Consider the following 24,264-nt stretch of genomic DNA (forward strand, 5'->3'; position numbering starts at 1 on the left):
ACTTACCTCTGGCCTCCTTCACCTTGCACACAGCCGATCTAGCCACTCCCCATGTCTGAGTCACAGCTCCCAAGCCTTTTTCATGAGGTCCTCAATCTACACAGAGAAATAGAAATACAAAGTTATTTGTTCAGTGTCTCTGGTTCTGTGACCTCCAGATTCTTTTATTTCAATATTTCAACTGAAATCCTGAGTTGATAGCATGGCTCTTTGCTCTCCCTTCATGCAGCTAGATTTGGTGTCCTGACATCTGCCCAAAACAATACACCAGAAAAGGGACATTCCCTGAAGTGCCAAGGTACCTAGTTTCTTGAGAGAGCTAGCAGGCAAGTTCAGCCATTCAGAAAACCCCATTCGGATACATCGTCATTTAAAAGGGATAACTCTGGGACCACAGATAGCACCCATCTTTGGGGTGTAAGTTTAACTGTATGACTGGCCCAATTTTCTCCCTTCTGGAAGAGGACAGTGCCATAGGGAGCAGCAGTATAACTTGAAACATATCCCTGAGGATGTTCTTTCTCTTATTTGGATGTTTACTATAATTATGAATTTTGGCAAAAGTTGTGCCTTGTTAGCCTAGCCTAATATTTAACCCTTTCAGTATAATAAATTAGGAACACATATACATTGATCATGCCATTAATTATATATAAACTAGTCACAGAATCAATATATGCCTGTTGCCTCTTAACCTGCCAGAAAGCCACATTGGCCCCCATTACACCCCTGCAACTTTACTCCATCCCAAAAGCCCCAATTGCCCCCCTATTGCCCCCAACCTTTCCCTAATATCTCCACCCAATTGCCCTCCATTGCCCTCTAACCCACCTACCCTACCCATATTCCTAGTTCCCACAATGTACTTACCCTTCAGGGGTAAGGTGCATCTCTGTTATATTGGCCTGGAGGCCCCTCCAGGCTTTGTCTCATCCACTACCAATTTCTCCGGACCCCAGCAATGGCGAACAGCAACTTCTCGTTTCTCACCACAAGGGACACCAGCCGTGCCATGCCCCTAGCGATGAGGTTGGGCTGTCTTGCTTGGGGGCATCTTGAAATGAGTCTGTCCTGGAGGAACCAGTTCACGTGCATCGCAAAAAAGCACATGTGCATATGTGCCATATATGCAAACATACGCATAAATATTTACACATGTAGTGCACATATGCACGTGCTTGATATAAAAGGTACAAATATTTTATAATCTGCGCATACATATGCATGCAGATTATAAAATAAGAGTGTACATGCAGTTGCGTGGACAATCACTAAGGAAAGAGCTCATGTCAGGAAGATGACGGGAAAGGACTTTGCACAGAAAGTGCAGGGATGTGGAATGAACTGCCAGGAGAGATAATGACAGCAAAGACTGTAAAGGAATTTATTCAAAGATAACTGCACAAATAGTTATGAGGATAAAATGTAATCGTTGAGTGCCTAGGCAGGTCACACAGTGGGGGAGTTGACCAGATGGGTTGCTCAGCCTCCGTGACTTTTTATCCTTAAGATATTATTTAAGTGCATGGATAATTAACACTGGGAAAAAAAGATTTTATACTAACCAATTTAAATTTTCTCTTCTTTTCCCTTCTCATGGTCAGCACCAGAAAATAGAGGGACTTGGAAAGAAAGAAAAGGCTGCTGTACTGACATAATTTTGAAAAACAATGTCCTCGGGACCGTCCATAAATGAGGTCACATGCCCCATTAGAACCAGCCTATAAGTCTTCTTCAGCTTTCATTTGCAACTACTTGGAGGGGAGATTCCCCATCTTTAGCCTCTCCTGTCTCCCTGCTAATGCAGCCATTACAGCAACAGTCCTCAGCCAGGGGCCACAGATCACAACTCCCTCCAGAAGCCAGTATGTGTAATCTACAGATCTGGCCCCAGCTGTCACCCTTATGTGATGGCTGGGACTCTCACCTCCCACTCCCCAGTGGCTTCACAGCTTCTTCATCCCAGACTGGTTTCAGACTTGAACCCAGATCTCCCGCATGGCAGCGCATATGGCCAGCCCTGGGCGGGGTTTTCTTGATCACAGTCATGGATGAAAAATGAATGAGGACAATTTTCACAGTCATTTATTTGTGTGGGTAAAAACCATCTGAAAATTGCCCTCCCTCATCAGGCAGTCTTCTAACCACTTTTAGAGGAAGTGTTCCTAGGGAGTTAGGGGTGGGATGTGGGTGAAAGCATATTTAGTTGGGGGGAGGAAAATAACACACATAGATTGGATTTTCAGATCTACACATTATTTTCAAGGAAAAAAGAACCCGCACAAAAAATAAAGGGGGGGAGGGGGGGTGGGCAAGTGACTGTGTATATTCTGTAGCCATGGCAAGTTTCAAAATAAAAATACATAAGGGCTTTCACTTTGAATACTGGTGCAAAGTTCATGGGCAAGAAAAGCAGATAATCTGAAACTTGCTCCCCAATAATTTAGGAGAGTGGCTCCCAAACCTGCCCCAGCCAGTTGGGTTTTTCAGGATATCCGCAATGAATATGCATGAGATAAATTTGCATGCAATGGAGGCAGTGCATGTAAATCTATCTCATGCATATTCATTGCGGATATCCTGAAAACCCGACTGGCTGTGGGTCCCCCAAGTCAGGTTTGGGAGCTACTAATGTAGGAAAATCACAAGGAAAGTTAAAAAGTCTCAGATCCAATCAGGGACTTACCAAAATTCTCTGCTATTTCTCCAGATCATTTTATTTAAGTATAAACATTTAATAATCAAATTAAACATCTTCATCTTTTATTATTTATGGAAATGCTTTACATTTTCTCTTTCTCTACCTCAGTGTTTCCCAAACCTGTCCTGGAGGACCCCCCAGCCAGTTCGATTTTCAGGATATCTATAATGAATATGCATGCTATAGAGGCAGTGCATGCAAATTTATCTTATGCATATTCATTGTGGACTGGTTGGGAGTCCTCCAGAACAGGTTTAGGAACCTCTGCTCTACCTTGTTTCAGGTATGAGGTCTTCCTATGGTTATCTTACATGTGAGGAAGCACAATGCATCTGATTGGCTGATTGATCTTTTCTTGAAATATATAATGTAGCAAGATGGTCTGGGAAAAAATGTTGTCTCTGTATCTGACTGAACATTTCACTATTGCATAAGTCCTCATAAGAGTAAAGGGACTTTCCCCCCCCCCCCCCCCCCCCCCCAAAAAAAAAAAAAGAAAATGTGCCCCTTACTAGTAGAGTTGCCCAAAACCTTATGGCCACAGTAGTGTGACAGTAGTGTAGGATTTGTGGTCTTGACAGACCCTGACTTTCAGTAAGTGGGAGTGTGTTAGGAGGTTTGACACTCACCAGTGAGAGGGGGTCTTAGTTTAAATTTATTTATATTTATATATTGCCTTCTCTTCAAAAACATCCAAGCCGTTCACAACAGCAATTCCAAAACAATATACAATAAAACAAATTAAGATTATATATACTTAATTGATCACAAATATACAATAAAACAAATTAAAATAATAAAACCAAATATCAAAAACAGCCTACTCATAAAAATATTTTCATAATGCAGCTAATACTCTCCAACCTAATCTTCCCATCAGTTATAAAATGACTTAAAATGCCAAGTTTTTGAGCCTTTCCTAAATAATCTTGCTGTATTTGCAATTTGACCAGGAGACTGCTCTATTACTCAGGAGCAATTACATAAAACGCACATTCTGAAGTGTGATTCAAGCAGACTTCCTTTTTTCCTGGAATTAAAAATAATTTCTACTGTAAAGACCAAATCTGACAATTCAGTCTATTTTTGATCAATTTCTAGTGTAAATACAATGGCTCTAACCCATGAAGAGCTAATAACCTGAAATAAAATCCTAGCTTTAATCGGAAGTCAATGAAGACTTTTAAAAGCTTGAACGTCAGAATCTCTGGTTCTCAATCCAGCAATTATCCCTGCTGCTGTATTTTGAATTATTTGTAATCATTTCAACATTTTTTTTAGGTAAATTAATCAAAAGTGAATTACAATAATAAATCCTTGGCATAAGAAGAAATATTTTATTTTTGACAAATCAGAATGTAAAAAATATGGCTGCAATTGATGAATCAATTTTAGAGTGCCATATGTAGATCTGGTTATTGACCCTGCCAAGGTTAATTTAGAATCTAATAAAACCCCTAAATTCTTTGCTACATGACAGATTTATAGATTCATACAAGCCTAAGTAGCCTGTACTCGTGTATATGCTACTTTACAGACACTGCAAGTACCCACATTATTTTCAGTTTCACGCACACATTTACTTGCCTGAAAAAGAGGAGGTCTTGGGACATTCTAGGGTGGGGCCAAGAAGTATGCATGCAAATTGCCATTTTAAATGAGATTTATGCAAATATATTAGGCAACTTATTTGCATATTTTACACTTCTTATCTAGCTCAATTGATATTAGACTTGTCTGTTGTCTGCTATTTTTCAGTGGGAAGTCTGGGTGAATTGGGGGGAGTTTAGGATTAAATACTAGGAGGGTCTCCATTAACTGGAATGGACTGGGTGAACTACTGGAGGTGTCGGCAAACTGGTGATTTCAAGTACGTGCACATATTTTAAAATAAACCTACTTCCATATATACATCAGGGTTTTACGCAAACAAAATTATATTTTTTTCATGTGTAAAATATACGTGTATGATTATAAATAGGTAGAAAAAGTATGCATTTTCAGTGCATTGCTGATATTCACACAAAAACATACATGCGTATGTTGGGGGTGGAAATATGCAGAGATCAACCATAGTATTTTATAACCTGTGCATATCTGGTCCATGCAGGTTATATGCATTTGTCCCGTACACGCAAATATCAGCATTGCGGGGTCTGTTCTTGGCCGTGAGCTTCCCCATGAGTCCCTGTGCCCAGGCCAGGCTTATTGGTGTTCTGTGTGTGTGGACTGGGCAGATAAACAGAAGAACCCCAGTGAGGTAAACCCTAAGGGACTTGAAAGAGACTTCTTTCTCCCTTATGCTGGGCCTCCTCTTGGCTGTGAGCCTCCCCATGAGCTCCTTTGCCCAGGACCAGATTGGGGCAGTGGCTACACAAGAATGTAATCTGAAGGTTTTCTAAGGCACTGAAGACATCTTATACCTCTCAATTCACCAACATTACAAAAGCGACATGCTTATAAAAGGACAATTTCTCTCTTAACTACATCACTCATCTAAATAGACTTCAGTGATATCACCTTCCAGACAACTTCATTCACCTCCATAATCTTTGATAACATCCCACTCCAAACCAGTACAAGACACTGATGAGGGCTTGAACTGGGCCCACCCTTGAGGGTAGTTCTAATTAGTAGACTAGCTAGCAATGTAGAGTGAGTCACAGCAAAACAGAAAAAGACTGCAGTGAACAGCCCTTATTGCCAGAGCCCACAATATCAGGATTGTGGTGGACCCAGTTAAAAGGGGTTGCTGGGAACCAGGAAGTTCTCAGCAACCAAGACTATTCATCCTGCTTGCCACTGAAACTTCTGCTGCAAAGACCTTGCTGCCAAGTTTTCTGCTTTCAGATTCTTTGTTGCAAGTTTCTGCTCTCTATCTGGGTGCTATCAAGCTAGGGCCAAAGTACACTGCAAAAATCTCATCTTTGTGTACCTTTCCACATTCCAAATCATATAATATGTTCACTGATGTGTACTGTGCTGTTCGTACCTCTGACTGTGTATGTAAAACTGGCTTCCAAACCCTAGACCACCACCAAAACCTCTCCTCGAGTTTTAGTTGACCCTCCTACAGTAATATAAATAGTTGCCTAATATAAATGACACCCCAGAGGCTCTCTCTCTCTACTCCACTCTTCCCTCTCCAGCCCAAAACAGGATTTACAATAAATATCACAAATCCTGTTTTGGGAATATCACACAGCTTAACACCAAGAAAAAAGGTGTAGTTATTTCCAGCGTTAAAATGTGCAATTACATATGTTATACTATCACATGCAATGTTAAACACCCCTCATTTTCATAAACCCCATCCAAACTCCTCCCCTTTGAATAAATTTTCAAAATTTGCATTTGTAACCCACTTTAGTAAAAAAGACAATGACACCGAAGAACTGCCAATTGAGTGCTGTCTCTTTAAGAGCTGTAAGCACACAGCCAAGCTGTAGTCAGTTTGGGACATGTGCAAACAGATCATTGCTTCCTGAGCAAGAAGGAGGAAGTTCTCTGCTCTGCCCTGAAACTAAAGAAATTTGTCTGTTTTAATTAATGATCCATGCTGTGAAGGATTAGTCATTTGAATTGCCAGAGACTGAGGGTTCCCTTTGTAAGGAAGGTTCAGCCTTTAGGACCAGAAGAAGCCCTGACTTCATCTCCCGCCCTTCAGCATTCAAACCACTTCACAGTAGGACACAAGCTGGGACTTTGAACTAAATGCAAAGACTGTGTAAAGATTGGAGATAGCTGCTGAATTATCACCAGTTGAAATCTTTGAGCAGTATTTCATGTCTAAGCTACTACAGTGTGCATGTGTTGCGGAGTGAGCAGAAACATATAGAAACATAGAAATGATGGCAGAAAAAGACCAAATGGCCCATCCAGTCTGCCCAGCAAGCTTATCTGTTACTCTGACCACTGAGGTCAGGGCCTTTATTGGTAACTTTTTGGTTCCAATTTCCTTCCACCCCCGCCATTGATGTAGAGAGCAGTGCCGGAGCTGCATCAATGTGAAGTATCAAGCCTAAATGGCCAGGGGTAGCAACCACCGCAATAAGCAAGCTACTCCCACACCTATTTGTTTACCCAGCCTGTGCAATTTAGTCCTTGTTGGTTGTTGTCTGAATATAAATCATCTTTTCTTCATTCCCTCCTGCCATTGAAGCAGTGAGCTGCGCTGTATATGTATTCAAAGTGAAGTACCAGGTTGATTGGTTCAGGGTTGTAACCGCTGCAACAAGCAAGCTACTCCCATCTGCTATTTATTCAATAAAGTTTAATGCTGTTATATGCTAATGTGGTGTGTAACTTCATTATTGGTGTTGGGCTATCAGTTGAACTGCAGATCTCTACACCCTTAACCTTGTATAGTCTGGTTAACCCTGAAATAATAAACTACAAGAAACCAGTTTCACACATATATTACAAGGTTACACATTCACATCACGAGATGTGAAAAATAACACATGCGTTACACCCACGATAATGCCATAACACGATTTGAAAAATGACCCTGTTACGATGTCTCGCAGTTAAGCAGGTTACAAATTTTATAAATAATTCAAAACAAAACTGTAACTATTTCAGAAAAGTCCCAGGTTATTCATCCTCTCTGCATCAAGGACTATCTACTGGGGTTAGATTTAAATTTGGCCATAAATATGCACAGCTGCTTTTATGATTAAACGATTGCATGAGCAAAACACACAACCCGGGCTGTATGGACACTTCTACACCCTGGGTACATTGGGAAACAACTAGTACAAACGTGCTCATTTACAATTTCGCCAAACCCCACAGAAATCCTCAATCCCCTGCGCCTTACCCCCCCCCCTCTAGAAATCCCCCCCATCATCCCCCTTTCGTCATGGGTTCACGTCTAATAGCTGCTTTTAAAAGGTCTCGTCAACTTAGCTAAGTTGAAATATTACATGAGGATGTCCAGTATAAAAACGATTTCTAGGGCTGGCTCGGTGGCATTCCTGGCTAGAAAGGCGATGAAATGTGTCACTATCAAACATGAGATGGGAGACCAAGAAAGGATACTTAATTAGTGACTAGGTAATAAGTAATGAAACAGTTATAAGGTGCTAGGTGCATTACGATGGGCAAGATGAATGGATCGATAATGAAATGCTACAGATGGTAACATCCAGAAGAGCCTGCAAAGGCTGCCCTTACAGAATTACGCGGTGTGACGTCAGGTAAAGAAAAGCTAACAGAAAAAGTTCATCAATAATTGTAATAAATCACGCAGCATCGCACAAGAGGACACGGTTTGTGCTTTCAGACGTCTTTCCTTAAGCACTTCCATTTACGCTAGCTCCGGGGCTACTGCGCATGTGCAAAATCCGGGTTCCTGCCGACGGGCCTGTCGGAAGCTTGTTGCGGACGTGGCAGAAGCGCGCGGGGCTGACGGGAAGCTTGCGTGAGACGGGAGAGCAGCCCTTTCTCTGCGCTCTACTTCCGGTAGGAACTAGACGCCAGTTTGGAATTTGGAAGGGGTGTCGCGGGTGGGCTGGAACCGGAAACCGGGACGTCAAGCAAACAGGGTGAGTGCTTCAGCGGTGCCGGCATTAGAGGCGCCCGGTAAGTTGTCTTTCGAGGACCAGCCTGCCTGGGCAGAGTTTTTCCCGGGTGGTAGCCTCGCCCGCGGCCTTGTCTGGGAGATGCAGTGGGAAGGGAAGAGTTTATCCCTGCGTCTGGGCCTCGGATGGGGGATTCAGGGTTCCTGTGCTGTTTGCTAGGCTATTCAAGGAGGATTCTGTACCTGAGAGCACTTTATTTATATGTGTAAAGTCTCTTATAGGGGTTCAACGTGGTACACTGTAGGACTGTGATAGAAGATTTACACATTATGGTCATAGCTGCATTGTAGAGAATTCATCGTAAGAGTTGACCTCTGCACTGAAGGGATGCTGGAGGTAGTCACGTGATGCACTGTACATATAGGGTTCTGTCTTCCCATAGGTTGTTCAAGTTCTATGATTGATTAGCTTGATGAAAGACCATATTTCTGTTAGGTCCAGCTCTCATTGTACTTCTCTATGAATATCTAGAGGATAGTGAAAATATACTACAAGCCTGTAATCGTCAGCTGAACAGTATAAAACAAGGAAGAAATAATATTCATAATGTGTGTTTATTTAAAAGACTTCTGGGCCACTACCAGCTTTGCAATTCACAATGTCCAGAATAGAAACTTGTTGTATAGGTAATATATCTGCACCATTACTTGAGGTTTCCACCCCTCCTTCCATCTAAAAATGTTTGTTTTCGAGTGGTAGCTGTGCTGAACTCCACTGACAACATCAGCTCTCTTTGAAAAATACTTTCTTGTGGAATTAGTGATAGACTATTTTCTTTTAGACTTCATGGGGAGAAATCTTTTTCATTGGTTGCTTTTTCTGTGGTTAAAAAAATCCTCTACAAGATCCTTGTACAATCCATCACTGTATTTGTATAGTATGATAAAACTATCTATAGCTTTTTTTTTCAAAGCAGATAACTCCAATTGAGAAAGTTACCAGCGTATATCAGCTCTTGCTTCTCCATGATTGCTTTAATAATCCTTTTCACTTTTTTTTCTACATTTGAGTACATTTGGAGGATAAATGCTCAATACTGAATCCCATAGTTCAAATATGGCCTTGCTTCTAATTCTATAGTTGAAGAATTGCATATTTATTGCTTCCATATTCCTGCCCTGGTCCTTGCTAAATGCATCAACGTATGCTTAGCTTAGTATGCTACTTTGAGTTGTGCATTCCTTACCAGCTTATCATGTTAAAGGGGCTCTTATGGAAGATAAGGCCATTGCAGAAAGACTAAATGAATTCTTTGCTTCTGTGTTTACTACTGAGGATGTTGACCGTACTGATAGCCCGGTGGCAACGGCAGCAGGGAAGGAAGAGCAGCGGGAGAGACCGGGAGCATGCGACACACCTGCTGGTGCTTGGCAACACACCGGTGTGTCGCGACACACTGGTTGTGAAGCGCTGTCCTAGGGTACTGAAGGAACTCAAATAAAATTTCTGATCTGTTAGCTAAAATTTGTAACCTATCATTAAAATCATCCATTGTACCTGAAGACTGAAGGGTGGGCAATGTAACCCCAATATTTAAAAAAGGCTCCAGGGGCGATCCAGGTAACTATAGACCAGTGAGCCTGACTTCAGTGCTGGGAAAAATAGTGGAAACTATTCACAAGATCAAAATTGTAGAGCATATAGAAAGACATGATTTAATGGAACATAGTCAACATGGATTTACCCAAGGGAAGTCTTGCCTAACAAATCTGCTTCATTTTTTAGAAGGGGTTAATAAACATGTGGATAAAGGTGAACCAGTAGATGTAGTGTATTTGGATTTTCAGAAGGCGTTTGACAAAGTCCCTCATGAGAGGCTTCTAAGAAAACTAAAAAGTCATGGGATAGGAGGTGATGTCCTTTCATGGATTACAAACTGGTTAAAAAACAGGAAACAGAGAGTAGGATTAAATGGTCAATTTTCTCAGTGGAAAAGGGTAAACAATGGAGTGCCTCAGGGATCTGTACTTGGACCGGTGCTTTTCAATATATTTATAAATGATCTGGAAAGGAATACATCGAGTGAGGTAATCAAATTTGCGGATGATACAAATTTATTCAGAGTAGTTAAATCACGAGCGGATTGTTATACATTACAGGAGGACCTTGCAAGACTGGAAGATTGGGCATCCAAATGGCAGATGAAATTTAATGTGGACAAGTGCAAGGTGTTGCATATAGGGAAAAATAACCCTTGCTGTAGTTACACGATGTTAGGTTCCATATTAGGAGCTACCACCCAGGAAAAAGATCTAGACATCGTAGTGGATAATACTTTAAAATCGTCGGCTCAGTGTGCTGCAGCAGTCAAAAAAGCAAACAGAATGTTAGGAATTATTAGGAAGGGAATGGTTAATAAAACGGAAAATGTCATAATGCCTCTATAACGCTCCATGGTGAGACCGCACCTTGAATACTGTGTACAATTCTGGTCGCCGCATCTCAAAAAAGATATAGTTGTGATGGAGAAGGTACAGAGAAGGGCAACCAAAATGATAAAGGGGATGGAACAGCTCCCCTATGAGGAAAGGCTGAAGAGGTTAGGGCAGCTTGGAGAAGAGTCGACTGAGGGGGGATATGATAGATGTCTTTAAGATCATAAGAGGTCTTGAACGAGTAGATGTGAATTGGTTATTTACACTTTCAAATAATAGAAGGACTAGGGGGCATTCCATGAAGTTAGCAAGTAGCACATTTAAGACTAATTGGAGAAAATTCTTTTTCACTCAACGCACAATAATGCTCTAGAATTTGTTGCCAGAGGATGTGGTTAGTGTAATTAGTGTAGCTGGGTTCAAAAAAGGTTTGGATACGTTCTTGGAGGAGAAGACCATTAACGGCTATTAATCAAGTTTACTTAGGGAATAGCCACTGTTAATTAATTGCATCAGTAGCATGGGATCTTCTTAGTGTTTGGGTAATTGCCAGGTTCTTGTGGCCTGGTTTGGCCTCTGTTGGAAACAGGATGCTAGTCTGACCCTTGGTCTGACCCAGCATGGCAATTTCTTATGTTCTTATGCCTGGATTTATTGTATGTAGTATTTATCCTTTTGGCTAGGCATTCATTCATTTCTTGTCCACATTGAACCTGGTGTGACACCAGGGTATCTAGATCCCTATGTGGATTGTTGGACATCTGTATAAAGCATAGTGCCCTAGATGAATGTCACACAAGTCTTATAGTTTCGTTATGCACAATAGGATCTTTAAGGACCAGACCTTTAGGAAACCTATTTAATCTATTGGATGTAGTTTCTTGATGGATACTTCTCTATTTTAGAATCATTTTGGAACAACAACCAGGAGGCTGTTATACGTGGAGATATATTGATCTCTGCAGGTAGAATCTACATTAGAACCTGCCTTTGTGACTCCCACAGCCAGTTGGAGTCTAAGAATATTTATGATGAATACACATTAAATAAATCCCCTAAATTGGGGTCCCATAGTATGCAAATTCCTCTTGAATTCTGTTTATCCTGAAAACCAGGTAGATCACTAGCACAGGTTAAGGAAATCCTGATTTTTGCTGAATGGTCTTCATTTGTGTTAATGTAGATATTTTTTTAAATATCTAGTTTTAACCATAATGCAGTAAATAACTAGAAATAAGTCAGTCTAGGTTTCAGAGTTGTGTGGAAAAGCTAAACTTGTATTCTGAATCAGGCAAATCTTTTAAAGGTAGATGTGTAGATGATTTTTGCATTTTAAAGAAGGTACAAGTGAATCAAATCACATTAGAAGAGCAGAAATGAAAAGTTATGATAGTCTGCTTGTAATCTATATTCCATTTAATACTGGAAGTCGGGAAACACATTGTAAAAGAAAAGTAAAGCACACCTCAAAATTTGTATTTGGCTACAGAACTGTTAAACAAGGGATAGAAGTATAATGTTTGCCCTGTCTTGTTTTATAAGGCAACAAAAGAAAATTACTCCCTCTGTTTTGTCTTTTCAAAGTAAAACTTGGCCCATGGTACACCTTTTTTAAGAATATCATTAACATTTCTACTAGTTTTGGAGATTAAGGGAATACTTGCGTTGATCTTGAAAATATTTGAAGATTGTTCAATTATGGCTTGCAATAATTTCTTTGACATGGTGTATGAAAGATGTACTTACAATCTGTCTGCTTTGCTTTTGTTTATGTCAATAAAAATATTTGAACTAAAATATTTTAAGATGTTAGTATTTGTTGTAGTTGAACTAGATGCTCCGGAAACTCCTGAAACTTTTTTTTTTTTAAAGGAAGTACTATATGTAATTATGTATTATGAATCTTGTTGTTTTATAGGGATTACAGATTATACCTTACAACCAATTTGCTCCATAATGAGTTCAGTTTCCTTAGCCATTGAGCTGACTTCTGGTCTAGGGCTTCCAGAATCCTGTTTTCCTAAGCAGAGGAAGATCTGTGTTGGAAGAAACTTAACTTTTTTTTTTTTTTTTGCATGGTGGGGATATGGAAGGGGGAGAGTGATAATATTTTAATATTTCTAAATATGCTAGAATAGGGTCTCTTTCCCATCTGCCTAATGGTAAATATCAGCTTTCAGTGATCCTGAAATTTATGGAAGCAATGAAAAATTTTGAGCAGATAATTTGAGCGCCTACCACATAAAAGGAAGATTTTTTACTTTTTAAACCAGCGGTTCTCAACCTGTGGGTCGCGACCCCGGCGGGGGTCGAACGACCGAAACACAGGGGTCGCCTAAAGCAGGTCCCCAACCACCGGTCCGCGGACCAGTACCGGGCCGTTGGGGTTTTTTGCCGGTCCGTGGCGCCGCGGCTGCTGCGGGGAGGCGGGGCGAAGCTGGAGACCTGCCTCCTCCAACCCCAAAAGGGAAGAGACCAGTGGCGTAGCCACGGGTGGGCCTGGGTAGGTAGGTGCCCACCCAACTGGTAGGTGCCCACCCAACTGGCGGGGATGGGATCCCCGCGACAGCGAACAAGAGAACCCACGCCTCGCGCACCATCACGGCACACATGGGGAAGCGCTGCTGCGGCCGTATGGCCAACCGGTCTTCCTGTTCGGGGGAGAGCGGAAGCGCCGCGCGCAGCTTCCGCTTCCTCCCCCCAATGCAGGAAGATCAGCTGCCTCTCCTGCTGCCACCCGTTCTCCTGCTATCTTCGGGCCAAACGGCCGCCGATTTTCCTGTTTGGGGGAGCGGAAGCGCCGCGCACAGCTTCCGCTTTCTCCCCAAAGCAGGAAGATCAGCTGCCTCTCCTGCTGCCACCGGCCTCCTGCTATCTTCGGGCGTCGGGCGGTATGGCCCGCCGATCTTCCTGCTTGGGGGGGGGGGGGAGGAAGCGTACGTTGTGCGCTGCGCTTCCGCTCCCCCCCCCCGACAGGAAGTTCGGCGGGCCATACCGCCCGACGCCCGAAGATAGCAGGAGTCCGGTGGCAGCAGGAGAGGCAGCTGATCTTCCTGTTCTGGGGGAGAAAGCGGAAGCTGTGCACATGCTTGAATGTGTATGTGTGGATGAGAATGGGAGTGTGTGTGTGTGAAAACTGGAGCCTGGGTGTGTATGTGGGTGAGAATGGAAGCTTGAATATGTGGGTGAATGGGAGCTCGAATGTGTGTTTGTGTGGTTGAGAATGGGAGCCTGGGTTTGTGGGTGGGTGAGAATGGGAGCTTGAATGTGTGTATATATGGGTGAGAATGAGAGCCTGGGTTTGTGTGGGTGGGTGAGAATGGAAGCTTGAATATGTGGATAAGAATGGGTGCTTGAATGTGTGTATGTGTGGGTGAGAATAGGACCTTAAATGTGTATATGTATGGATGAGAATGGGAGCTTGAATATGTGTGGGTGAGACTGGGAGCATGGGTTTGTGGGTGAGAATGGGAGTCTGGGTTTATGTGTGTGGGTGAGAATGGGTGCCTGGATGTGCGTCTGTGTGTGCATAAGAATATAAGCTTGGGGAGGGGTGAGAAAGTGAGAACTTGTATGTGTGTCTGCAGAGAATGTGAGCTTGTTGGGGGGGGGGGGGGGGGGGGAGAGCATATGAGAGTGACAGCTTGAGTGTGTGAGAGGGAGTCTGTGAGAGAAAGCGTGTATGTGTGTGTGTGTGGAAGGGAAGAAGACAGTAATAGAAGAAAGACACTGAAAAGGAATTAGGAAATGAGCTATAAGGGAAAAAATGGAAAAAGAGACCAGGACCAACTGATTAGAAAAATACAAAGATCAGACAACAAAGGTAAAAATATATATCTATATTTTGAGATGTTAGCAATTTAAATATAAGCAACACAACCTCTCTCTCAAAATTTATGGACAGGTAGGAGCCATGTATAAAATCGTAATAATAAGAAGGCTAAAGTACCACAAATCACCGTGAATTATGTTTGTATCATTAAGTAAACCTCATACTTAGGTGTAGATGTGAATGCTATGCTGCATAATTTGGCATTATTTATCAGTAAAAAAAAACAACTAGTAGACCTGCATGCCTACAGCCTACTCTTGTTAACCTTGTGCCCACCCAAAAAATCAATTCTGGCTACGCCACTGGAAGAGACATGGCCCAAAAAGCTAGCGCGTCGCAGTAAAGTATGTGGCTGGAGCCGCGCAGGCAGGAAGGAGGTGTATCAGCCACTGCAGGTGCTCCTCCTACTTCCTTCCTGCCCGCCCTGCCTCGGAAGACAAATGTTGCCGGAGCCACACGGGCAGGAAGGAGGAGGTGCGTCAGCCGCGTGGGTAGAAGAGGTGCTTCAGCCGCGTGCAGAAGAGGAGCAGCGGGGCCGGGAAGACTAGGGCCGCTGCAGAGCCCATCCTGTGGCAACCCGTAAAGAAGAGGCCCAGAGGTGAGAGAGAGGTGTGTGCGAGTATGAGATGAGTTGAGAGATTGTGTGTGAGAGTGAGTTGAGAGACTGTGTGTTTGCAGAGATAGCATGTGAGAGCCTCTGTGTGTGTGAAAGAGACAGCATGTTAGAGTGAGAGCCTGTGCTTGAGCAAGGCAGCATGTGAGGGTGTGAGAGAGCTTGTGTGTGAGACTCAGACAGCCTGTGCCAGTGAGAGACTGTGTGTATGAATAATTGCATGAGAGAGAGAGCATGTGACAGTGAGAGCCTGTGTGTGTATGTGTGTGTGAGAGAGAAATGCACGTGAGAATGAGAACCTGACTGTGTGTTTGAGGGAAGAAGACAGGTGGAGAGAAAAGAAATAGAAAAAAAGGCAATATAAAAGAAAATGGCAAAAAAATAAGAAAGGGAAGCAGATGTAAAAAAAAAATAAATTACTTTTTACTGATTGGTACATGTAATCTTTGGGAATGTGCAAGAGTAGCACTTTCTCTATGGCGGATCTCACAATGTATGAGATCAGCATGGAGGAAGTGGAAACCCACGGGGCCTGCACAGAGGAGGCAGCAGAATGGGCTTCAGTGCCAATAGCAGCAATCAGCGCCTCCCCAATAGCCACGTGGCAGTAATTAGATTAATTGTTTGACTCAGCTGGAGGTGACAAAGTATGAAGTGGGATGTGAAATCAGCTTGATCTGGTGGAGAATTAGGATTGCTGTTACACATGAACTGTATTTGGCAAACATTAAGGGAGCCAGGATAATCAATTGAAGCCTGCAGCTGAGGACTGATTCATTATGACTCATGTAGAAATTAGTGCATTTTCCAGATTAGTCTGCATAACACAATTCTCAACATTCAGCATTATTTCTGCTGCATAGAGTTTTATCTGAGAGGCTCTGAGGTTGTGAGGGAGCCAGTAAGAGTGAGAGCATGAGTGTGTATGAGAAAATCCAGGGGAGTAAGAGTGTGTGTGAGTGGGGGGGGGGGGGGGGAGAGTGTCTTACACCCTGAGAGTGTATCAGTGTCTGTGAGAGTGAGAGGTTATGGTGGGTATAAGAGCATGAATGTGTATGTATGTGACAGTGTATGTGTGAGAGAGAATGGACATGTGAGTATGTGTGAGAGAGAGAGGATAACCTCCTAATCCTCGACAATATCAGGGTGACTGGAAATCAAGAGCTCCCATGTATGGACAGCAGGGGCTTTTTAAAATCCTTATTAGTTTTAATTATTGTGTGTTATTTGATATATGTGCTGTTTTGAAATATTTTATTGGTGTTTGGGAAATTATAAAATGTATATGATTTTAATTAATAGAAATTCTGTTTATCAGTAATTTTAAAATATTCTTTTATTAGTATGGTTTTACTATTATAACTGATGCTTTATGTTTAATTTTATTGTTTTATGAGGAATGGTGGTTCTGTTTATAAATGTCATAATAAATAAGTATGCACTAAAATCCAACCCCATCCATAACCCCGCCCCCATATGACCAAAGCCCCGCCCTCGCGGGGCGAGGGCAGGGCGAGGGGTCACCGCAACATGAGGAACTGTATTGCGGGGTCACGGCATTAGAAAGGTTGAGAACCACTGTTTTAAACCAATTTATGGATGATAGATCAATCTTGGGGATCTTATCCCAGGTAGAGTCCGTCTGTAAATCTTAATTGTTAGAAGTTGGAATGATATGAGAGCAGATGGACAATACTATGCATGCTTTTCTCTTATATGCTTCCTCTAAGCTAGGGCTTTCTCCAACCTGTGCAGGTGGCCCTTGATGTGGGTCAAGTTTGGATATCTGTGGTGAATATGCATGAAAAATTTGCAAATACTGGGTTTTCAAGGTCTACAAATTTATCTTGTGCATATTCATTCATGGGTGAGTTGGATGAGATTGCTTCAGTGGGAACGGCACTTAGTTTGAGAAGGCATTGCATGTACAAAATCCAGAGTTCTAGGAATCCAGCTGATTACTTGAGGGAAAACATTAGATCTGTTGGAACATTACTGAGCTCTGTACAATCAATATCAGTGGAGAGTATGTCTGTTAGTCCAGGCAGCCACTATGATAGTATTGCCCTTTTTCGCACACCCCTGCCCTCACAACCATTCAGCAGAAAAGCAGGGACATCATTTAGACCACACCTTTGTTCTTTGGGTGTAATGGTCACAGCCAACTTAATTATATAATTTTCAACATAAACAAAAATTGCTAACCTATTGTACCCGAGTTTACACCTCCACCGATCATCAAGTTGCCCTCCTTGCCACCTGCTGTGGCTCCCAGCAAGGTGGTGGGTGTTTGTTTTTTTTTATTTTACTGCTTCCCCCCCCCCCCCCCCCATGATGCCAAGCAATCTAACTAACATGGAAATCTCTCTGCACTCGATGTGTTGGGGCTAACTAACATTTGGGCTGATACAGTACAGTGCGCTCTGACGGAGCGCACTGTTAGCCGGCATTTGGACACATGTTTTGTATGCGCTAGCTTTACCCGTTATTCAGTAAGGGGTAATAGCGCGTCCAAAACGTGCGTCCACCCCCCCCCCCCCCCCCCCCCCGAAACTAATAGCGCCCGCAACATGCAAATGCATGTTGATGGCCCTATTAGGTATTCCCGCGTGGTTCAGTAAGCAAAATGTGCAGCCAAGCTGCACATTTTGCTTTCAGAAATTAGCGCCTACCCAAAGGTAGGCGCTAATTTCTCTGGGCACTGGGAAAGTGCACAGATAAGCAGTAAAAACTGCTTTTCTGGGCACCCTCCGACTTAATATCAGGGCAAGTCGGAGGTCCCGAGTGTTTAAAGTAAAAAATTAAAAAAAAAAAGTTAAAATGGGCCGGCGGCTGTCAGGTCGAAGACCGGATGCTCAATTTTGCCGGCGTCCGGTTTCCAAGCCCGTGGCTGTCAGCGGGCTCGAGAACCGATGCCGGCAAAATTGAGCATTGGCTGTCAAACTCACTGACAGCCGCCGCTCCGGGTCAAAAGGAGGCGCTAGGGACGCGCTAGTGTCCCTAGGGCCTCTTTTTACCGCCGGGCCTAATTTAAATAAATTAAGATACTGAATCGCGCGCACAGGAGAGTGGCCTGTGTGCACGCCGGCCCTCTCCCGCGTTTTTACTGTATTGGCCCGATTAAGAGCTCTCTAAGCTTGTCCTAATAACATGCCTGATCAGTTATGACGACATTAGCTAGGGATCACCCACAAATAAATCGCCCCATGCACCCCACCCACCAGTCAATGTCACGAAAAATTGTCCTGCCTTATTTTTATTTTTTTTTATTGGTTTTGCGTAACTGTGGACATGGGGGTGGGGCGGTCTGAGGCATGGTGAAAGAGGAAGCGCTAGAATCAGCACGGGGATTTAAATCCCCTTTTTCATCATCCCCAAGCGACACTGTCAGCCCCCTCCTGCCAGACTCATCACACAGGGAAATAGGGGGGGCAGGATGTACGAACCCACAACCGCATTGGGCTAGGGGCGGCCAGGCATGCTCTGCAGTGACTAGCTAAAAGCGGGCTCTGGGCACCTGACACAGGCCCGTTCACTAGTCCGGGCAGCTTCTATGATAGCATTGCCCTTTTTCTCCCCCCCCACCTCCCCTCACAGCAGAAAAACAGGGGCATCATTTAGACAACACCTTTGTTCTTCGGTTTAACAGCCGCAGCCGGCTTTATTATTTCATTTTCACCTCCACCCATCACTGCCCCTCTTTCCCATCCTTTTGTGGATCTCAACAAGGTGGTGATGTTAGTATGTCTGTATACATTGGGTTCTAAAAAATCAGCTTATTAATAGTCAAAGATCATGATTCAAATAGGCAGAGTAAGATGCAATTGTTTGCTGGTGAATTCTCCTCTTTGGAGTACATTTCTTTTGGTATGGGGATTCTGCGATTAAATTTATCTTGGTTGTATCTGGGGCTTGGTTTAATTTAGCATAAAAGTGCAGTGGCATCCTTACACACTCAGGTTTAAAATAAAGACACCTAAAAAATCAGGTATTCGTTTTCAGTCTCATCTGAACCATTATCTGTCTCAAACCATACTTTTATAAAAATAATTAGTAGTAAAGCCTGTCCAAGGATGGGGAAATACTGTTAAGTGTAAGAAATGCGTAATTGAGATGTGTGGTAATTAGAGTGCAGACTGAACTCGGGTATACTGTATGGTAGTAGAGAGGGATTTGGACATTTTCAGAGGGTGGGGTTGGGGGCAGAGCTGGAGAGAGGGACCAAACTCAGTTCCCATATGTGGTAGGAGAAAGTGGGTTGGACAATATATAGAGATTGGGGTGGAGCTAGAGACTACAGGGCGAGAAGAGTGGAGTTCAGTATTCATGTAGAAAGAGAAGGGTGGAGATGAGTACAGGGAGAGAGAGGGGAGGAGATTAATTTGTGGGACAACTTTCCTGTTTGTTATAGTTAAACTCTAACGTCACAAGTATAATGAGAAGTTCCACCAAGAATTAATTCAGCCAGCCTTCAGCAGTCTGCAGGTTTATATGGAGCTGAAAAAAACTACACCACCAAGAATTCTTCTGCCCTCCTGCCATATTTTCCGTGTCGATAGGACAGCAAACAGAAAAATTAAGGAACATGCTCAGTGAGTTCATAAGCCGCCTTTCCTTTCGGAAAGTAGGGTAAGAATTAATGGGCAAAGTGAAAAAACTCCAAATACTTTCTGAAAAATCACAGTCCAAGCTGTTTAACCCGAGCAGCGGTATGCGGAAAACAAACCTCAACACAGTCCATGTTTCATTACACCATACATTCTTCCATTCAATGCTTTTATGGCAAGAAAAAGATGTTATGACGCTCTTGGAGCTCCTTGATGCAGAGAGCAACTGAAATATGAATTATGTTGGGGTTTGCTTTCCATATAATGCTGCTTCGTGGGAGATAGCTTGGAATGTATCATTTTGGTAAAGTTTGGTTTGTTTTTTTTTGTTTTGTTTTTTTTTTAATTTGCAGTTTAAATATTCCAACAATTCTTCTTATGACATTACTCAAGTAGTATTTCAGCACATACAGTACAGTTTGTTAGTAGAAAACTGTTCTAAAAATATTTACGCTAATTGTACTGTTAAAAAGCCTGACAATTCAGAAGAACTGAAAGCAAGTTTCAGAGCATGCGAAGTAAAAGCCATGTTGCTCACATTGGCACACTGCGTGCCATCTAGGCTCTCAAGACCTTTATTAAGAGTGGACACACAGTGAGTGTTCAGTTTAGTGTGTGAGATCCTAGCCAGGAAAGGCCTTTTAGGTTAACACCAGAATCCTGAAATGGCTTATGAATTCTAGAAACAGCCAGCATTGCAGGTGGACTTATGGGGTTTTTTTTTAACATGTAAGAATCATGACTGGGGGTTGAAAAGGAGGCAGTCTTAATATTTACCATGCTCATTTCTTTTAGATTATGAGCCTAGATTTGTGAGGGGAAGTAGGGCACAGTTGAAAAACCTATGATAACTTAAACTAAATACAACAGATCAAGAAGTAAATAAATTCATGCCCAGCAAGATAGCACACATGCAGTGGTATTCTTACACTCTCAAGTATAAAGATAAAGGAACATGCATAGAAAGGCAGGAGGGTACTATTTCACAGTCTCATCTGCACCAGTATCAGCAGCTATCCCAAACCATATTTTTATATAAATATTTATTTGCTTACCACCACCATGAGCTTCATGAGTATGAAAAAGAAAATTGGACATATAGTTAAAATGAGTGCAATACCTTTCTTTGGAGCAAAACTTGAAAGTATTTAATCTCAGAATCTGCTTGTCCTTGGAAACCTGTTCTAAATCTGCACTCATCTGCTATCAACTTATCACTACGGTGATGTGGTTTATTGAATAATAATGCAGCTTGCTGATTATTTTTGTATTCAGCTGTGAAAGTGGCAGAATCCCAAGCATTGTGCCTTTCTGCCATTCTGCTTGCTGTGATTAACGCATGTGAATAGACCAGCGTGGTAACGATGCAGTAGGAATAAAAAGAACTTCTAGATAATTGAATTGGTGGTTATTCTTCTTTTTTTTTTCTTGTTTTGTTTCTGCTTAATATTGTAGCTACAGGGTTGTTTTATTTTTATTTCAAAGCTCCTCCTGTATAAAGACAGTCTTCTTGCTATGACGTTTTATAATTTGGGGACTATGGTGTTGACTTTCGTAAGAAGCCCAGGGAGGCAGTACAGAAATACATGTAAAGTCTGACTGAATGCAGCACAAACAGCTGAACAATGGGCTCTGGAAAAGAAATGTCTAAAAATGCAGTGCACATAATAGTCTATATCTTTTACTCCAAAAGTGTTTAAATGTAAGACTTTATTAGGACAAAATTAAATGTAGACTAGGGTTAATATTGGAAAAGGGAAAAAGTTGTGCAAAATATTAAGTTGGTATTTAGAGGAATCTAGCTAGTATTGCTGCTTTAAACATAGCTAATGTTTCCCGTACCATTGGACACGGGTTGGACTAAATTTAGTACAGTGCTACTTGGCATGTAGTATTTCAGTAGTTATGAAATATCAGAAAGTCCAAAGTACTGGGTTGCACATTTTGGTCTTCAGTTTGCATGGGTCACACAAGATTTATGATGTAATAAGTATCATGAAAGCTGCTTAATAACTGAAATGGTATATAAATGAGTACATGACTACGGTAATTTGTAGATGATTAACAGAATGTGTATAATGTAGTGTGTGTGTGTGTTCTGTGCTCCACAATGCGGAGTGATTTCAGAAAGTTTAGTAATGTAACACAACTTGGGATATATTAATGCCATTGAAATGAGGGTGGGGCAGAGGTACTGGGGAGTTTTGCTTCTGAGGTGTGATTTTTATGTCATACTTTCACATCTTGTTTATGAAGTCACAAAACAGCTTGTGTATCCAGTCAAATTGCAACCCATTTCACACGCCAATCCAGTGATTCCATTGCTTCCAATCATTTTACAGTCTTAAAAAGAAGACTGGCACACAGCTGGATGCAAGGCTACAATTATAGTTCTTAACTTGACACTAGATTAAATTATATCTTGTAATAGTCAATTGCCTATTAATTATTCTGTATTGTAAATTGTACTCTTCAGACTAAAGTATCCTATGGTCTTGGGCAATGTTTGATTGGTGCATTGTGTCCATAGCAGTATTGCAGCGTACTTTGTGAAGGTGTTTATGGTACATACAGCCGGTAGGGAGGAGAGGACAGTGCTATGTTCAGCAAAGTGGCACTAATGTTTAATGTCTCATACTGCCCTTAGGGAAAAAGATTAGCCAAGTTTGTCTTTTAGCATTAGAAAAATTAAGCTATACTTCTATTGTACATAGACACTATGTACTTTTTATGATACGTTTGCAATAAGGTGACTAGTAACAAAAGTACACACATACTTTCCAGCCCTTTCACTACCTGCATGATTTGTGTTTGAAGATTAGAATTGCTATGCAGATAACTTAAATGTATACATGTACATTTTTTCTTGGATTGACGGTGCAGAATACATTTGTGTGCATTACATCTCTAAAGTGTAATGTATGCACGTAATTTTCTCCCTCATCCAAGCTGCATTCCCCCAGAACACCCCTTTTAGTGTGGCTAAACATACATATGTAGTGAAAGCTCATGCATACTTTGTTTTTAGGTGGCTGGAAATCCGCTTGGGCAGCTTAAGCCATTCTTTGTAGCCCCAGTTTTTTACCCATATAGATCCTTGCCAAACCTTTGAAAATGTATCCTTTTTTATTCAGTGGCAGATTTGACTACTTTTAGAAATGGCGAACCAGCAGGCTTACGGGTGGGAGAGGTCTGTCTTCCAAGACGCAGCCGACCTGGGGGAAAGAGTGCCCCTGCAATGATGCAGCTGATGTTGGTGGAAGTAATCTTATGGTGCCAAAATAGTCAAAGCACCGAACTTCCTGGGTGGCCACCCCCACATTTATTACTAAGTTGCCTTTGTCTGGAACTGTGGTCTCATGCTTAGGGTAATAAACTATAGGAATTGAACTGTATTTTGTGGAAATGTATGCCCATATCATGAATATTCATTATGGCTACCCTGAGGGGTGAGGCAAACAAAAACAAAATTAAAAAAAAATATATCTATAATCATTTGTCTAGTACAGTACTGTCCATGTGACACTTTCTAACAGTATTTCCTCCCTTACAGGTGAGAGAGTTCGGGGATGTACACAAAATGAATGTCAATCAGCAAGCTCATCTGGGTGCTCATTATGGGCAGCCTCAGCCGGGATATCAAGGATACCAACAGCCTGGTTATGGAGGGCAGCCAGTGCCAGAGGTTCCTCCCACTCATTATGGGACATATAATGGTCCAGTGCCAGGATATCCACAGATGGCCCCACCACAAGGTATTGTCTATGTACGATGAAGCATGTTTGTCTCTGTTTGCTTATAACTTGAACAACCAGTCCTATTTATTTATATTTTGTATACCGATATTCTGTACTCAATCATACCAGTTCATAAATATCAAAAATAAATACAATACAAAAATACATAATAAAACTCATGCAATATACAAAAATCTAAAATTAGAATAAAACATGTCATAACAATTAATAGTTAAATTGAAAATATGAAACAGATAATAAGAATAGAAATAAAAGTATAAAATAACATTGATAAAACATAATGAAAATAAAATAAAAGCAGTAGTAGTCTCTCCATATGTTCACAACACAGCCTCAGATAAAAGTCTAAAATATAACACACTCACTTAATCTCTTCTCCAAAAGCCTTTGTAAAGAGCCAGGTCTTAGGATCTTTTTTTAAAAGTTTGATAATTAGGTTGAAGTCTCAATTCACTAGGACGAGAATTCCATAAGCCTGGGCCTGCTATAGACACTGCTTGCTCTCTAACTTTAGTCAGATGGGCGGATTTTACCCATGGAATTAGCAAACCCTTATTTGCTGATCTTAAATTTCTCTGAGGTGTGTGAATTCATAAGGATGCATTCAACCATTCGGTATTAGTATTATTGATGGATTTATGTATAAGGCAAAGCACTTTATAATCAATTCTGTTTTTTATAGGTAACCAGTGTAACTCTTTTAGCGTGAGAATAATATGATCAAATTTCTTTACGCCAGTTAAAACCCTGGCGGCAGCATTTAGTGTATGTAATATCAGGGAGACCTAAAAGC

The 24,264-nt window shown here is 41.8% G+C and overlaps 1 protein-coding gene across 1 annotated transcript in view; it reads left to right on the forward strand.

Moving 5' to 3' along the window:
* The first annotated feature begins 8,013 nt into the window (after positions 1-8,013).
* SEC24C (SEC24 homolog C, COPII coat complex component) overlaps positions 8,014-24,264 on the forward strand; it is a 241,340-nt gene continuing 225,089 nt past the window's right edge. The window contains 2 exon segments of the mRNA XM_029608970.1: positions 8,014-8,167; positions 23,267-23,468. Of these exon segments, the coding sequence (XP_029464830.1) occupies positions 8,039-8,167; positions 23,267-23,468 (331 nt within the window). The 5' untranslated portion in view covers positions 8,014-8,038.

This window comes from Rhinatrema bivittatum, chromosome 7, assembly GCF_901001135.1.
Source record: "Rhinatrema bivittatum chromosome 7, aRhiBiv1.1, whole genome shotgun sequence".
In the NCBI taxonomy this organism is placed as follows: Eukaryota; Metazoa; Chordata; class Amphibia; order Gymnophiona; family Rhinatrematidae; genus Rhinatrema; species Rhinatrema bivittatum.